Source organism: Mirounga leonina, unplaced genomic scaffold, assembly GCF_011800145.1.
Source record: "Mirounga leonina isolate KUSES-001 unplaced genomic scaffold, KU_Mleo_1.0 Mir_165, whole genome shotgun sequence".
NCBI lineage: Eukaryota > Metazoa > Chordata > Mammalia > Carnivora > Phocidae > Mirounga > Mirounga leonina.
Genome location: NW_023270415.1, coordinates 63168985 through 63187436, shown reverse-complemented (window position 1 = coordinate 63187436; position 18452 = coordinate 63168985). Strand labels below are relative to the sequence as shown.

The 18452-nt window shown below is 37.7% G+C and overlaps 1 protein-coding gene across 5 annotated transcripts in view; it reads right to left on the bottom strand.

Annotated features, from left to right (window-relative positions):
- The window catches only part of COL14A1 (collagen type XIV alpha 1 chain), a 199527-nt gene extending 185426 nt beyond the window's left edge, over positions 1–14101 (bottom strand). For 3 of the 5 annotated variants that reach the window (XM_035011832.1, XM_035011834.1, XM_035011833.1), the window contains exons 1-2: positions 13962–14100; positions 4053–4169 (exon numbers count right to left, since the gene is read on the bottom strand). In XM_035011832.1, coding sequence (XP_034867723.1) covers positions 4053–4169; positions 13962–14049 — 205 coding nt within the window. In that variant the 5' untranslated portion in view covers positions 14050–14100. Of the gene's footprint in view, positions 1–4052; positions 4170–13961 lie in introns of all 5 variants that reach the window. The other 2 variants (XM_035011835.1, XM_035011836.1) reach the window with 1 other exon arrangement.
- Between the last annotated feature and the right edge of the window lie 4351 nt (positions 14102–18452).

Below are 18452 nucleotides of genomic sequence, written 5' to 3'. Positions count from 1 at the left end.
GGAGTGGGAGAGGGAGAAACAGGATTCCCGCTGAGCAGGGAGCCCGATGTGGGGCTCGAACCCAGGACCCTGGGATCATGACCCGAGCTGAAGACAGTAGCTTAACCGCCTGAGCCAACCAGGTGTCCCTGTTGGGAGATTTTTTGATTACTGTTTCAATTTCTTTGCTGATTATGGGTCTGTTGAAATTTTCTATATCTTCCTTTTCAGTTTTGGTCATTTATATGTTTCTAGGAATGTATCTGTTTCTTCCAGATTGCCCAATTTGTTGGCATATTAATTGCTCATAATATTCTCTTATAATTGTATTTCCATGATATTGATTATGATCTCTCCTCTTTCATTCATGATTTTATTTATTTGGGACCTTTCTCTTTTCTTTTTGATAAGTCTGGCTAGGAGTTTATCAGTATTGTTAATTCTTTCAAAGATCCAGCTCCTCATTGTGTTGATCTGTTCTACTGGGTTTTTAAAATTTCTGTATCATTTATTTCTGCTCTAATCTTTATTATTTCTCTTCTGCTGCTGGTTTTAGGCTTTATTTGGTGTTCTTTTTCCAGCTCCTTTAGGCATAAGGTTAGGTTGTGTATTTGAGACTTTCCTTGCTTCTTGAGGAAGGCCTGAACGGCTATATACTGCCCTCTTAAATGACTGCCTTTGCTGCATCCCAATGGTTTTGGACTGTCATGTTTTCATTTTCATTTGCTACCATGTATTTTTTTTATTTCTTCTTTAATTTCCTGGTTAACCCACTCATTCTGTAGCAGGATGTTCTTTAACCTCCATTTGTGATCTTTTCAAATTTTTTCTTATGGTCGACTTCAAGTTTAATAGCATTGTGGCCTGAAAATATGCACGGTATGATCTCCATCTTTTTGTACTGGTTGAGGCCCAATTTGTGACCCAGTATGTGATCTATTCTGGAGAATGTTCCATGTGCACTTGAAAAGAATGTGTATTCTGCTGCTTTAAGATGAAATGCTCTGAATATATCTGTTAAGTCTATCTGCTCCAGTCTGTCATTCAAAGCCATTGTTTCCTTGTTGATCTTCTGCTTAGGTGATCTGTCCATTGCTGTGAGTGGGGTATTAAAGTCCCCTACTATTATTGCATTATTATCAATGAGTTTCTTTAAGTTTGTTATTATTGATTTATATATTTGGCTGCTCCCAAGTTGGGAGCATAAATATCTGCAATTGTTAGATCTTGTTGTTGGATAGACCCTTTATTATGATACAGTGCCATTCTTCATCTCTTATTACAGTCTTTGGTTTAAAATCTAGCTTGCCTGATATAAGGATGGCTACTCAGCTTTCTTTTGATGTCCATTAGTGTGATAAATGGTTCTCCAGCCCTTCACTTTCAATCTGGAGGTGTCTTGGGGTCTAGGAGTCTCTTATAAGCAGCATATCAATGGGTTTGGTTTTTTTTATCCATTCTCATACCCTGTATCTTTTGATTGGGGCAGTTAGTCCATTTACATTCAGAGTAATTATTGATAGATATGAATTTAGTGCCATTGTATTACCTGTGAAGTTGCCATTCCTGTAGACTGTCTCTGTGCCTTTCTAGTCTTTGTTGCTTTTGGTTTCTCTTTCCTGCTCAAAGCGTCCCCTTTAATATTTCTTGCAGAGCTGGTTTGGTGTTCACGAACTCCTTTAGTTTTTGCTTGTCTTGGAAACTCTTTATTTCTCTTTCTATTCTGAATGACAGCCTTGCTGGATATACTATTCTTGACTGCATTTTTTCCCATTCAGCACATTGAACATATCATGTCACTCTGAATATATCATGTCACTCTCTTCTGTCTGACAAGTTTCTGTGGACAGGTCTGCTGCTAACCTTATGTCTACCCTTGTAGGTTAAGGACCTTTTGTCCCTCACTGTTTTCATAATTCTCTCTTTATCTTTGTATTTTGCAAGTTTCACTATGATATTTCTTGGTGTTGACCTTTTGGGTTTGGTGTAAGCAGCTCCAGCCTCCACGCTCTCTCTTCCTCTCCCCCTCTTTCTCTGTCTTCCCTCTGCAAAAAGGGCTTCCTTCCCTCTGTGGCACCGCAGCTTTTCTCTCCCCCAATCCACATCTCCAAACCTCACATCTGCCATGTTCTCTCCCTCTAATTGTGCAGATTGTTTTCTTAATCCTCAGATCGATTTCCTAGTTGTTCAAAATGATTTGCTTTTTGATCTAGCTGTGTTCAAGGGGTGAGGTAAGTTCAGGGTCCCCCTACTACTCCACCATCTTAACTCGCCCCAAGAATCTCTTAAACTTGAATTTCCCATGATGGCTTATTTCAGAGCACAAACTGCATTTTCAGAAGTCAAAGTTGTTTCAAAATTGGACTATACTTCAAAATGAAAATTCTGAACTAGGCTTGAGAATGAAATATTGCTTTCTGCAAGTGTGTCACTTCTGTGAGCCAACATGGGTAAAGTTGGCATCAGTATCACTGAACCATAAATCAGTCTAAGGAGTCTGTGGGTAATATTTACTAATAGCCTTCTAGAAGGTTCGTTTTTCATGGCCAAGCAAGAAGCCAGGTGTTTCAGGTGTTCGTTTTGTTTGAGATTTTAAATCCACCACTGGGCAAGATGTCCACAATTATAAACAACAGAGCATCTGTCAGCCTCATTAAATGAGTTGGGAAAAGGACTCCAACAGCAAGGAGCCCAGGTCCATATAACCATCTTTATCACCAATAAAGAGGAAAAATTATTATAAGTATATAAATATATATATATTATACAAATATACTATTATTAAATATTTCTTACAGACTATGTGAAACGGGATCCTAGGAAAGGAAATGAGATCCGAGAGACATACTCAAATCATCTTTATATCATCACGGGCAATATGATTGAGCTCTTACTATCTAACCGTCACTGTTCTAAGTGCTTTACCTTTATAAATTCATTTAGTCCTCACAACAAGTGCTTCCCAAATTTAACATGCATAGGAGTCATCAGGGGATCTTTGTAAAGATCAGATGCTGATTCAGCAGGTGGGAGATGGGGACCAATACTCTGCATTTGCTCTCAGCTGATGCCTGTGCTGGATCTCAGATCACAATTTGAGTTCCAAGCCTTACAACTCCATGAGGTGGGGACTAGTGCTGTTTGTGCATTTTACACAGGAAGAAACCGGAGAACAGAGAGGTTATATAACTTGCGCAAATGACATTTCTTCTTTTTTTTAAAGATTATTTATTTATTTGACAGAGAGAGAGAGAGAGAGCACAAGTAGGCAGAGGAGCAGGCAGAGGGAGAGGGAGAACCAGGCGGGAGCCCGATGCGGGGCTCAATCCCATGACCTGAGCCAAAGGCAGCTGCCTAACCGACTGAGCCACCCAGGCGCCCCCCAAATGACACTTCTTATACACCACAGAACCAGGTGTGGAGCTCAAGCAGTTCATGCTATTAACCCCGTCTTTGTCTCCATGACCCTATGTAACAATGGCAATTCCTCCACATACTCTGTATTGTTTTACTGATCATATTTGTATAATAAAAACATAAAATAGAAGAAAAAAATTAAACCAAAAATTTAATTTAAAAAATTTTGCATAACTACTTTATCTTCATGATCAATAAATCTAACTTTTACTTTTCCTGCTTTAATTTATCACTTATTTTCACAGTGTCTACTTAGCTTTTATCATTTTAATGTATAATTGCTGAATAATATACTATCAAGTTAATTAATCATAATTTACTCAGCTGGTCACAACTGTTGGCTTTCCAGATGTATTGCATTTTTTTTTTTAAGTGTCAACAGACCAAAAGTATTCATACTCTGTTGAAACAGAGGTAGTGAAGATTTTAATAGTCTGGAAATTTCTCCTGAGGAGAGTTATGGTGAGCCCAATAGTGACTCTTTAGACTTTAGGAACATTATTTCCTTGATTAGAGGGTAATATTTCAAGTTCAAATATTAAATTAAAAACAAAACTTTCAAATGATTTTAAAGCAACACTCAATACTTCACATTTTTAGTTATCTATGTGTAAAAAGTTGCTAATACTCTAGAAAACACAATCAACTGTTTTTACCTGAAGCTGGAGTCACAAGAAGTTTGTATCCACCAAATTTCCCCCTTGGAGCCTTCCATGAAATCTGTATACTGTCATGAGATAATACATTATATCTTAACCGTGTGGGTGGGGCCACTGCAAAAGGAGAAACAAAAATTGTTTAAATGTTGAAACATTTAAGCTGCCATTAGTTAAACTGAAGAGTCAATGTCATGAAATCAAAACACATGACTTCATCAGCCTCAAAATATGCTCTTTCTATAACCTCATTAATGAATTGATCAGTTTGCACAATGACACAAACCCAAGAGCATCTGTTTCTTACTCAAGAGATAAGCATTTATTCAAATGGTACTGACCTTATGACAAAGACCTATGACTTAGGGTTAAAATTTAACGCTCTAGTCTAGTTCAAATTGAAGCCAATCTTGTAAAATATGTTCATTATGTTACAAGGATGATTTTTTTTTTTTTCCAACTTGGAACATGTAAGCTTTTATAATCACTCTACTGGGAACTGTTTTTATGCCTTTAGGTTTTTCACTTTAGTAATCCAGTATTTTTTATGATTAGGTCATTTAAGAAGGCTGTCATGGACATATTACATTAATAAGATCTTCATTTAAAAAACTTTGAGAAAGAGATTATAAAGGACCAAAATAAAAAGGACCAAATAGAAAATAATTATGTATTATAAAGTTTGATCCATTCTTGAAGTGTAGCTGATTTATATCTTTCAGAAAGATACATAGCATATGGTCATGAGTCATGCCAGTACATTTAATCTTTTCTGATAGTTCACAAAATGGGTAGGTCTATATTACTCTTGTGTATGTCATTCAAACTTCAAAACATGTTTTTGGAACCCTACATCAGTGTTCCAGAATTTCAAAAGAAATAGTTTAAGAAGATTTTAATTACATAATACTGAAATTAGTTTGTCAAAAAAGAAAAGCTTACATGTAACAGAAAAGTTAGCACTTGCTACCCACTCTCATGCCCTGCCTTTCTTTCTCACTTTAGGAAACAGAAAGAAGGGGAGGGAGCAAACATTCCCCTTAATAGGTATGTAGCACAAGATGGGGTTTGGGCATTAATTTTATTTCAGTTCTGTCACTTATTAGATAAAGAAACTTTAGTGATTATTTCTTCCAAAAGAAATAATCTTTCATTTTTAGAAAAAGTAGACTGTAAATGTTTGCTTCTCTTGCCTTTATATCATCTAAGAGATGATCTCAAAAGCTCATTTAATTCTCACAAAAATACAGTGCCATACCGATTTTATATATAAAGGAACCAAAGAGAAGCTAGAGACTTGCCCAAGTTCACATACTGGTGAATGACAGTCCCTGACCCCAAGTGAAATGCTCTGTTTCTTTGGCAGAAAAGCCATATTAAGAAGGCACCCTTCATTGAGCTAGATGAATGAGTAACCTACTCCTGTACAAACTACCCACTCATTCAAACTCAATAAGCAGTGAAGGACACAATCTTAAGAGTAGGTATTCTCTTTCTGTTGCCCTTTCCTACCTCTTAGTAGAGAATGCTAGCCATTCTCAGTGGAACAAAGAGTGGACATTTCTCTCGTTTATGGGAAAATATGGATTTATCATAAGAATAACTATTTTGAAATTCAAGAGGAAGGTGGCTAAACCTAACATTTGGATGAACAGAAAAACTATTACTATTTTTGCTTAGTCTGTAACTTGATGAGAATAATCTATTTATAGGTAGGCTCTTATTACTTATGGAAGAAAATTTAAAATACAAATTAAACAATTTTAAACAATATATCCAGTTGCTTGGCCAAATCTTGCCAGTGGGCTGGTAGACCTCACTGGCCAAGCTTATTACCAAGTTCTACATGAATGCCCTGGTGAAAGACAGCTGACATGCCTGGGAACCATCAAGTGGAGAAGTACAACAAGGACGATGGAGGATGCAGTCTAGACAGTTAGTTGCAAGAGGATCAACCAATTCTCTCAGTACCCCAGGTGTGCTGACTTCTCAAGGAGGGCAAATAAGTCAACAACATTCAGAATTCCTAAGTTCAAGAATAGAAATCTTTACAGCATGTTCTACCCAGGCTACTATTCTTTAAAGGTTTTATTTATTTATTTGAGAGAGAGAATGAGTGTGGGGGGGGGATGGTCAGAGGGAGGGAGAAGTAGACTCCCCTCTGAGCAGGGAGCCCAATGCAGGGCTCAATCCCAGGACCCCTGGATCATGACCTGAGCTAAAGGCAGATGCTTAACTGAGCCACCCCGGTGCCCCACCAGGCTACTGTTCTTTAAATGTGGTCTGAGATTATAGCCCTGCCACATTTTATTAGTTAATAACCATAGCCTTTTGAACCCCCAGGAGAAAGTGATGAGGATAACAATGATGCATCTGACTACGGTCCCATTATGACTGCTAGTAAAAAGCAATACCACCATTCTCTTTTATCAACAGACCACATCTATTGCTAGATCAGCAAAAATACTCCCACAATCAGTAAAAGGAAATCTTGGTTAGACACAAAGTTCACATTTCCTTTAGTTTTTTGCCTTTAGGAGAAAAAGAGTGAACAGAAAAAAGGCTAGTTAAGAAGGAAGGAGGCATGAGGTCATAGTTTCAAACTTCAAATTTAACTCCTTTTTTCTCTGTACAGAAGACAGACCCTGGGGCTTACATCAGAGCAAAGGTAGCCAAGATTGAGAAAAACGCTGTAAATGCAGTACAGAAATCATTGCTCTTATCTCATGAAATGAAAAGTTGGGTGTATTTGATGCCAGACCCATGATTTTTCTTTTTGCAAGCACAAAGGAGGTGCTTCTATACATACCCTTAACTTCCAGTAATAATTACAAATACTGATGTGAATTTGACTCAGCATTTAATTCATGTTAGTTAAAATCCTAAGCTTTTTAAGAAGACAAAAAATGAGTATAAAGTTTGATTTCTAGCCCACACCAAGAACCCACAGTAAGCCAACCAACTCATTCCTTGCATGGTGAAGCCAGGCTTCCTGTGTGGGATTGGGCCCAATACAACATTTGTGAATATATGTATTTCATCCTGAAGAGGAATGGAGGAGGAAGAATGAGGAGGGTCCATTCTTTATTTTCCTCTCTACTGCAGGGTTAGGCTTGTTACTGAAAGTATAGGGCTGTTTTTGTTTTGTTGTGTTGTGGATTTTTGGTTTTGTTTTTGTTTTTTTTGAGAGGGAAGTTTTTTTTTTTTTTTTTAAAGATTTTATTTATTTGAGAGAGAGAGAATGAGAGAGAGAGCACATGAGAGGGGGGAGGGTCAGAGGGAGAAGCAGACTCCCCGCCGCGCAGGGAGCCCGATGTGGGACTCGATCCCGGGACTCCAGGATCAGGACCTGAGCCGAAGGCAGTCGCTTAACCAACTGAGCCACCCAGGCGCCCGAGAGGGAAGTTTTTTTAAACCCCCAAATTTCACTACAATTATTCTCACAGAAATCAAATCTTGTAGGCAGAAAATGAATGTTTACGTGATTTATTGAAGCCTCGCTGTTATCAATAGGCATTTGGGAAATTTTATTTCATAATGTGCCTATTAAAGGGCTAATTTCCATCCTTCCCTTCTTCCCTTTCTTCTTCCCTCCCTCCCTCCCTTCCTTCTTTCTTTTTTTCCTTTCTTCCACTTCAACTCAACAACTGAAATCTTGCTGTTTTGACATGTGACAACTTATGCAAAGATTTCTTTTTTTTTTTTTTTTGAGAGAGGGTGTGCATGTGTGTTGGGGAGGAGGGGCAGGAAGGACAGAGGGAAAGGCAGAGGAAGAGAGAGAGAGAGAATCTTAAGCAGGCTCCACGGCCAATGCAGAGCTCAACTCATGGTTTGATCTCACCATCCTGAGATCATGACCTGAGCTGAAATCAAGAGTGGGACACTCAATCGTCTGAGCCATCTAGGAACCCCCAAATATTTATTTCAAATAAAATATTTTCATTAATTTCATGAAACACTACTTTTTATTTATCTATCTATCTATCTATCTATCTATCTATCTATCTATCTATCTATCTGAGAGAGAATGGGAGACAGAAAGCATGAGAGGGGGAGGATCAGAGGGAGAAGCAGACTCCCCGCCGAGCAGGGAGCCCAATGCGGGACTCGATCCCGGGACTCCAGGATCATGACCTGAGCCGAAGGCAGTCGCTTAACCAACTGAGCCACCCAGGCGCCCCAACACTACTTTTTATACAGGAACACTGAAATGAAGATCTGTTCTCCACTACCCATGATCACCTCCTGTCTGCCTTTTTTAGTACCCTGCTGGTTTCCTCCCCGGAACAACGCTCCCTCTGCACTGCATGGGGCCTTGGCTGTGCTATCAATCAGCCATACTCCCCCGACTAAGGGGTAAGAAAATGACTCAAACAGGGTCGGGCAGACTCTCCCAAGAATCTGAAACTTGTGTCCAGCAATGGAAGGAAGGAAAATAGCTCATCATTTCATTGCAATAACGTGCCCTAAAAAAAAGTGGTCACTGTTTCCTAGAAATTTTACTCAGGGTGTTCCTAGAGTCCCATCCTTTTCAAAGCTTAATTATTTAACTTTAACTTTAACTATATGAGCTACTTTGTTACCTACCAGTAAATACTTTTTTTTTTTTTTTTTTTTTTGCTTCAGTTGGCATTGGCCAGAGAAGGTTTCTTTTATTTGCCACCAAAAACCTCTAACTGATCAAGATGGAGTAGTATGGGCAGTAAGAACGTGTTCCCTTTCAAAACATAGTTCTGGGCACAGTATCAATAGAACAACCTCTTATATCGGGCGCCTGGGTGGCTTAGATGGTTAAGCGTCTGCCTTCGGCTCAGGTCATGATCCCAGAGTCCTGGGATCGAGTCCCACATCGGGCTCCCAGCTCAGCGGGGAGCCTACTTCTCCCTCTGACCCTCTCCCCTCTCATGCTGTTTCTCTCTCGCTCGCTCTCTAAAAAATAAATAAAATCTTAAAAAAAAAAAAAAAGAACCACCTCTTATATTTATTAAGTAAATGACCTTTAAGCAGCAGAGAAGTATTTGGCTTATTTTTCCAAGGGATCTAAAAACACCCAAACAAACAACAAAAATCTAGGCTTTTTATCTCAGTCATTTTTCAATTAAATGCACTGCCCTGGGGTGCCTGGGTGGCTCGGTTGGTTAAGGGTCAACTCCTGATTTTGGCTCAGGTCATGATCTCAGGGTCCTGGGACTGAGCCCTGGGTTGTGCTCTGTGCTCAGCAGGGAGTCAGCTTGAGGATTTCTCTCCCTCTGCCCCTCCCCTCTCTTGCTTTCTTACAAATAAATAAATGAATCTTTAAAAAAATAAATAAGTGTGTTGCCCAATGTTCTATAAATAGGAGAACTTAAAATACGAGAGAAATTTACTGTGGGATATACTGGGGGGAGTTCTTTTTATCTTGCTTAGAACCTACTTTGTTTCATTTCATGACCCATGATTTTTCTTTTTGCAAGCACAAAGGGACCCCCAAATATTTATTTCATTAATTTCATAATTTCACTTCTTTACTGCTGAAAAGAGCAGTAAAGAAATATTCTCAACTGTCCAAACATGTTTGACTACTACTAACACCAAAAAAATGTGTAAATTTCTTAACACAGAGATCTTTATAAAGTTAAATCAAGCTCTGATGCGAAGTCTCCAATTTTATATGCTTTGAGGTTTTTAAATGACAGTTACTTTACCTTCAGTGGTTTCTGCTTATAACCTTCCAAAACAAATATTGCTGAAACCCAGTACAGATTTACTATGAAATACTGGGAAAGTATTAGTCCCACCATTCTGTCATGTAATACATATTTTTTTTCCTTACAGCCAACACAACAATATGTTTTCTGTGTTCCAGTTCATTTCACAACTTGTCTTGAAAAGAAGAGGCTGGAATAATCTAGGTATAAACAGCTATTTTTGAGCCAATGTGCATTCACATTCTCTGGAGACAGAAAGTTCTTCAGAAAGAATTACTTGAAGACACTAAGGTGCACATTCTGTTGATTAAGCAATTTAAGAGGGGGAAAGTTAATTTCCTATATGCCTTTTAATACTGACTTAATACAGTGGCTTACAACAACAGAAATGTATTATCTTACAGTTCTGGGGGTCAGAAGCCTGAAATGGGTCTCCCTGGGCTAAAATCAAGGTGTAGGTAGGGTTGCATTCCCTTCTGGAGGCACTCAGAGACCATCCATTTTCTTGTCTTTTCCAGCTTCTAGAGGATTCCTGCATTCCTTGACTTGAGTCCCCTTTCCATCTTCAAAGCCATCAATAGCCAGCAAAGTCTTTCTGACATGACTTCACTCTGACATTGTTTCCTCTGCCTCCCTCTTCCATATTTATGACCCCCATGATTGGGTCCAAAGTGGACCCACCTAGGTAATCCAGGGTAATCTCCCTATCTTAAAGTCAGCTGATTAACAACTTTCATCCCATCAGCAATCTTAAATTCCCCTTTGCCATATAATATGGCATATTTACAGGTTCTAGAAATTAGGATGTGTGCATCTTTGTGAACGCATTATTCTGCCTACCACACTGACCTTTTCTTTTCATTTTGTGAATAAATGTGTCTCCAAAATGCCTATAAGAACATAAAGTTTGAGAGTAATTAGTGTCGACTAGCAAGTCAACACACCTGCCTTTAGCCAAGTACTGTATTGAATGTCAAACACATTCAGATGTGGCTTTGCTGATTAGTGTCAAAATTGGCCAACCCACAGGAACTCGCTACTATGTCTGCTTTAAAAGTAGAAAATCAAGGGCACCTGACTGGCTCAGTCAGAAGAGCTTGCGACTCTTGATCTTGGGGTCGTGAGTTTGAGCCCCACGTTGGGTATAGAGATTACTTAAAAATAAACTTGAAAAAAAATTGAAAGTAGAAAATCAATCGGGTGCTTGGCTGGCTAAGTTGGTAGAGCATGCGACTCTTGACCTCGGAGTTGTAAGTTTGAGCTCTATGTTGGGTATAGAGACTACTTAAATTTTAAAAATCTTAAAAAAAAAAAAAGGAGAAAATAAATCAAATAAAGCATTTCACATTCTTTATTCTCTACTCAAAACAATCATGTAAATAAATGGTGTCATGGTAGATAGAACTAAGATTCAGTTTCTCAAACGTCTTACATACTTTCCTAAAAGCCAAAGTCAATGACATCCAAAGCCTTTTCTTACTAGGATTTCCTCCCGCATGTGCCCACTATCTTCCTTCTTGAAAGTTTCTGCAGCCTTCTCTTCTAGGGCACTACATTCCCCTGACCCTCTTTACAATTGCTTTTTTGAAAATTTCAATCATCCTTTTTCTTCCTTTAACTTCTTAACTGTTGATGTCCTCCATATTTCATCCTCACTTCTCTCCATCAGGCCATGCCTTTTTGGTTCACGGGTCCCTATCAGCTAACCTCCAAGCACAAAACAATTCAGATATATTCCCTGCCCTCATCTCTTTCACCTAAGCTCCAGACCATCCACTACCCACCAGACATCTTGTCCTGAATGTTCCACAGGCCCTTTAAAGCTCCATATATGTATCTAAGACTGACCTCATCATCTTCAGCTTAAAATTGCTTCATTGCTTATTCTTTTGTTTCTTTAAAGATTTATTTATTTGAGAGAGAGAGAGAGTGTGTGTGTGCACAAGCAGGGGGAGGGGCGGAGAGAGAGGGAGAGAATCTCAAGGAGACTCCCCACTAACCATGGAGCCCGACACAGGGCTCGATCTCACGACCCTGAGATCAACACCTGAGCCGAACTCAAGAGTCAGATGCTTAACTGACTAAGCCACCTGGGTGCCCTGCTTATTCTTTTATTAGTCTCTTCAACAAATGTATACTATGACTGAGCCATTGTTCTGTATCAGAGATACAGACACTAAGGAGAGAACTACTGTTTTAATGAGCGTAGGTAAGCAAACAACTATGACACAAAGAAACAAAAGCAACAATAACATAGGGGTCGAAATTAAAGGCCCCATCTACTCAGTTCTCCAGCAAAAAGCCTTAGAGTCATCTTCGACATTTTCCTTTCACAACTCCCTCCACGTCTAATCAGAAAACAACTTCTATCCCTTCTACCTCTGAAATGTTTCTTGGATTCATTCTCTTCTTTCTATTCTCCTGCCCAGTTCAGGCCCCCAACAGCTACTTCCCAGATAGTAAATATAATTTTCTAATGATCTCTCTTACTTAACTTATTCCCCAAGCCCCTATAAATCACAAATACGAGTATCATCGATATTGCTATCAGAGTCTCTCTAAAAAATGGAGCTGTTTAAGATCCTCCACAGTCTGGCTCCAGTATGCTTTTCCATCTTTGTCTTTTGCTACACAACCCCCCCACCCCACCCCACCAAAACTTGCATGGCGATTTATCTGCCTATACCTCTCTCTCCTGCGTAACAGTAAGCTGCTAGAAGACAGTGTGAAGTTCTACTCACTTTGTATCCTGAACCTAACACACAGTATGTGCCCCATAAATGTTCATTAAAAGTGGAATTTGGCCAATAATGTGTATCTGGTCAACGGCATCCCCAAAAGTATCCCAGAAGGACTCTCTGTATGATCAGTTACTCCACAAATGACCATTTCTGAATTAAGTTAGACTAAGACGGCAGCTCTGAAGGGCTTTGTGATTTGGCTGCCCTTTGTTCCAAAGGCCTTACGTCTTGTATCCCACAGTTTAGATGGTAAGTTATCTGGGATTTCTAGTCTCACTTCCAAAAGCTTCCTTGTATTAATGTAAGTAGGGGAAGCAGAATTTGTCTGCTATGTGTTGCATGAAGCAGTTGGAAATATGGCTTTAACACTATTTGAACGTGCAAAGGGTCAAGTTCCATGCCTTTCCAAACAAGCATGCCTCACTTTAAGGAAGCAGGGTGTGGTGGTTCTTAACATTTGACTTTTCTATAACCATAAATTCCAAGCCTTAGACATTAACACTCCTAAAATAACTTTCTTTATCCCATGTAGATTTCCTGGCTAAGCTGACAAATGACTCTTTCAGCACCATTTCTGCTTCTGCAAGATTATCATGTTTACCTAGTAATGGAGTTTTGCTTACTTATACATGTTGTGCACTTACTTCGGAGGTTAGCATGCTTTTTCTGCAAAAGGCCAGATAATAAATATTTCAGGCTCTGTGGGCTATACGGTCTCTTTCACAACTACTCGACTTCGCAATGTGAAAGTTGGCACAGACGCAGGTAAACAAATATTTGCATCCAATAAAACTTTGATGACAAAACAAACAGTGGGTCAGATTTGGCCCAGGAGTTGGTAGTTTACCAACTCCTAACATATTTTATAAAACGAGTGGAAATGGAGAATAAAAGTGCAGATCCCAGTAATACAGATAGAATTCAAAAACTAAGTTCAATGAAAACAAAGCTAGACATCTTTGGAAATGCTTAAAATGGCATATCAGCAGCCTCTGCCAGGCTTTTGGTAACTTTACACTATGTGCTAGTTTTTAAGAAAGGAACAAAATAATAAAGACCAGGTATGAAGTGGTAGAAATATTTTGTAGACCCTCTATTTAAGAGACAAGGCATGACTGGAGTACATACACATACCCATCATAGCTCCTCATTAATGGAACTGATTTTGTAGCATGCAAATTTGGCCTTTCCTAATTAAAACTGCACAGCCTCTTCAGAAGCATGTGAAGAATGAGCTGTTTAACAAACCACCACAAAATTACTATGCTCAGTTCCTGGTGAGGTCTTAACCCTCATCAAAGTTGTGGCACATTTCTACAAGGTAAACAGCTGGTAAAACTGAGTAAAAGCCAACATATGACCCTGCCTAGAAACACAGTAGAACCCGTGCAACACTATTAGGGTAAATAAAATAAATAATAACCAGAACCAATGTAGCTAGAGTCCCAGGCCCTAATGATTATCTTAAAGTTTTGCATTACCTTGACCCTGGACAATGGCGCAAAAATAAGAAATGACCAGCAGAGCTGGAAACGGCCAGTTTTGCATGTTGCACTGAGAAATCTTCATTTTATCCTCTGCTTTTCACATGGGATGCAGCAGTCCTGGAAATAGAGAGCAGAGGAAGATTTTCAGAAGCCTGAAAATGAAGTATATGTAGTCATCCAGGACAGGCAAGCAAGCCAACCAACATGGATTAGTAATGTCAGGAAGTAATTCATTCCCTACGGCACCATATATTTCACTCTGAAATATAAACTGATAAAAGAGAATTTTCTCAGATGATGCTGCAAATGGGGAGAATGATATGAAATATGTAGGAAAAGAAGTTCAGAAAGTCCTCAGTGACTCTTTGTAAGGCATACGTTGCCCAGGGAGTTTTCCAAATGGATAAATTCCAAAAGTTTACCTAAAATGACCATTGTCATCAGACAATCACAATTTCCTTGACAGTAATGTGCTCCTCCAGTATTTTTCACATAAAGTTAAAAGTTCTACTGTTGCCTTCTTTTGCCTACAAAGTAAAGATGATATATGGGACCTTTCCTCTGGTAACCAAAAAGAACGTGAAAAAACACTTTGTGCTAATATGGAATCACTATTCTGCTTCTATTTCACTGGGCTGAAAAATCCATAATCCTTTCATCTTTTCTTATAACTTTTTTTTTCTCTCATGTGTGAATCTAAAAACAAGTCCAAGGTTTTCTTTTTCATGAGGAAATCAATGAAAGAAAAACTGTAAGAAAAAGAGAGAGAGATGAAAAGGGGAAAAATGTAGGAAAGGAAGAAAAGAAGGAGGGAGGAAAAGAAGCAGCATGGAGAGAGAAGAAGCAAGGGTGACTGGTTGGTATTGATGAGGCCAGTCTACAAATTCTTGACGACAACTCTATTAGAAGCCATTACCGAGGAGAAATTCTGAGTCCTTTCACAGAGAGCAAAAAGACATCTCAAAAGTTCTCTTCTACCCAGGGCATTTTTTCATTCATATATTCATTCATTCATTCTCCAATATTGTTTCACAAAGGATCTGAGGCAAATTTCAGATAAATAGCAAATAATGTTTTTAGTATGTCTACTGTGATATTTGAGACATATTTAATTATAAGGTTTATTAGCGCAGAGTTGTATGATCTCTCAATTCAAAACATATCTTTCTTGGTTACAGTTCCATTACCACTATTAAAGTAGTGTATTTCTGACTTCTCCTGTCCCTCCAGAATGGAGAATCTATATATTTGTCCACCTTGCAGTTTTTTTGAGAATAAGCTTTTTTTTTAACTTGTCAATATTATGGGTTTTATTTATTTATTTATTTCTGCACTTATTAGGAATTGCTTCTTTTGGCTTTTCTGCTTTTATTGTTTTATTTGTTTTTCATTGTTCTTTGTAATTTTTTTGTTGAATCTTCAAGTAATATAATATGATTCTTTATTTGAGGCCATTAATTTTCCTCTGAATATGCTTTGGCCACATCACATAAGCTTTAATTTCTTTTTTTAACTGAAGAGTTATCTCAGTGACTATAGCGAAGTATAAGTCTGTGAACTCTCAAAGCAATATGACTGATGCACTTAAATCTCTGAGATCCTGGTGTTATTCCAGAGTAATACAGTGACTCCAGAGGAATAAATAATTGTATTTCCTTCAAGCAATTGTTCAAAAAAAATTTTTTTGGCAAGTACTTTTTTTATAATACCTAATGACAGTATGTACAACTCTTATGTTGCCAGTAAAAGGGAGATCTGTAACTTTGATAATCATATAAGTAATCAAGTTAAGATTCTATCATGAAAATTAAAGAAGGTACTCAATTGTATCTAGGGACCCAAAAAATATCTTCCTCTATCAGCCTACCATCGTTTCCAAATGCTAATTACAAAAGAATATTTCCTTGGATTAAGACATTCACATATTGGCAGCTCCTTAAAATTCCTAATGGAATAGGCTATACATTAAGTGCCTATCCTAAAAGAATAAGCAACACATTAAGGGATTAACATATATATTTATTTTATATATAGTGAGCGTTTTCGCTTGGGTTGATTCACTGCAGATTAGTAAACCAACCATTTGTCACAACCCAGAGGAAGTTGGGCAAATGGTGAATAAATTTTGATGAATTAAAGGAAGAAAGACCCTGGGGCATATATAGAACCCTCACTCTACAGAGGCAAAAAGAACAAGATTAGGTGGATTATCCAAAGGCATGTGAGTAGCATTTATGTAGACAGAAGGCATGAATACAGAGGATTTGAAAAGATATGGGAGTAGGCTTCAGCCCTATTGCAACCAGGAAATCAACAAATCTGCCAGTCACCCAGAGAGCTGTCCACTACACCCCCCAAAAAACATACCAGCAGAATCACTCTCTCAACTCAAAAAAATATTCTAAGGTTTTGTGCCCCAACACTATAACCATAGGTTTTAATCAGAACAAGGCAAAGAAAAGGAGAAGTAAGGAAACACGCCCCATCTGTGTTTCCGGCATACACTTTAATCAGGGGACTTTTATCAGATACCACATGACAGTTTTTAGCATAGGAGAAAAAGATCCTTTTACAAGCCATAATCTGTTTTCAAGCCTTTCTCTGTTTTCTTCAAAATACTACAATTCCTATGTCCAGGTGTTTTGAAGCAATAATTAACATGACACATTGGAAGTTAATCTGCATCTCATAAAAATTAATTTTTTAATGTTGCATTTTTAAAATTTATTTATTTTTTAAATTTTATTATTTTATGTTAATCACCATACATTGCATCATTAGTTTTTGATGTAGTGTTCCATGATTCATTGTTTGCGTATAACACCCAGTGCTTCATTCAGTACGTGCCCTCTTTAATACCCATTGAATCACAGATCTGTACCTCTGAAATAAATAATACATTATATGTTTAAAAAAAAGAAGAAGACTATAGCAGGAAGAGAAAAATGAAGTGGGGTAAATCGGAGGGGGAGACGAATCATGAGAGACTATGGACTCTCATAAAATTTAATTTTAATTAATTAACTAATTAACTAATTCTACCCTACTCTTGGTAATTTAAAAAAAAAATAGTATTATTTATATGGAAAGAATTGTATCCATAGCTCATCTTTAAATCTTCCTTTCTATTGTTTACTTTAAATTGGGATGAGTAATACCATATTGAGAGAAGTGGAATTTTAGTTTTCCCAAGGTTTTCTGCCAAGTCTCCAAATTTTTGGACAGTAAAATAGGGGCAAGAAAAATCCTAATTCCTATTAAAGTGCCATGAGATACTTTAACATTTACCAAAATGTCAAAGCCTAATTTGTTGAAACTGCCTAAAAGCCTGCCCAACACAAATAACTCTGCCTTAATTTTTTTTGCTGTTGTTTAAAAACATGTTAAAAATGGCCACTTAGTTCTAAGTTCAGAAGGTATAAACCCAATTTTGGGAAAGTTGATAATGTTTAGTACAAGTTTTCTCAAAACACTGCCACAATTTCGTAGTCAGTAATTTCAAACTATCCCCGTTAGGACTAATTTGCCCTTCTTCTACTTCATGTGTTTGTTTTATTTAATGTCACTTGTGTAGTTGAGTTTAATAAGGAGCAAAGGCTCTGAGTACAGCCAGTTTTATCAAAATTCCTTAAAACATTTATTCTAAAGTTTTTGTAAACCACTCGTATACATATACAAACACTTGCACAGACTTACACACACATATACATTCAAATCTTGGATAATGTTCTATCCAATGAGTGCTGACTTACGAAAAAAACTATGAACTTAAACAAAATTCTTGCTAGCCATCTGGCATATGGCCTTAAGAGACCTTAAGAGAGTGTGTTATTTGTAGTATTAGAAACCAAAGCTCTCTACTTGGTACTAAGGAAAATACAAAACGTTATACTACATAATCCCTGCCCTCAGTGATCTCACTATTTTATTGAAAAGAAAGACCACCAGCAAATACATTGCAAATCTACATAAAATAAGTATGAACTAGAACAAAGAGTTAGCACAAAGTGGTGGTATAAATAGAAAACTGGGAGGTAGGAAGACAATCTGCCAATAATTTGTTAGGGGTACTTGGCTAACTGGTTTAACCACTTAGACTTGGTTTCTTTATACAAAATGTGCAAATTAACATCTACTTTATCCAATGATTAAGGTAATGCAGATAATGTACTTAGAACACAGATAGCTCTCAAAAAGTTCTACTTCATTTCATGTTAGCAACGGGTTGAAGGAACATGAAGGACAAAGTAATGATAACAATCAACAAATTTACTACTTGAGTATATACTAAAGGAGGAAGGAAATCCAAGAAGTCTTTATCTACCCCATCATATTAAGGTGTTGGGACTAACTTGGCAAAAGGTTTAGGCAAAAACTGAAGACCCAGATAATGATAGAGACACAATTATTTGCATGGGTGAACTGCTTTAAACTTTTCAAAATATATTCCTACCCATATTTTATCATTTTCCAGATGACAGCTCT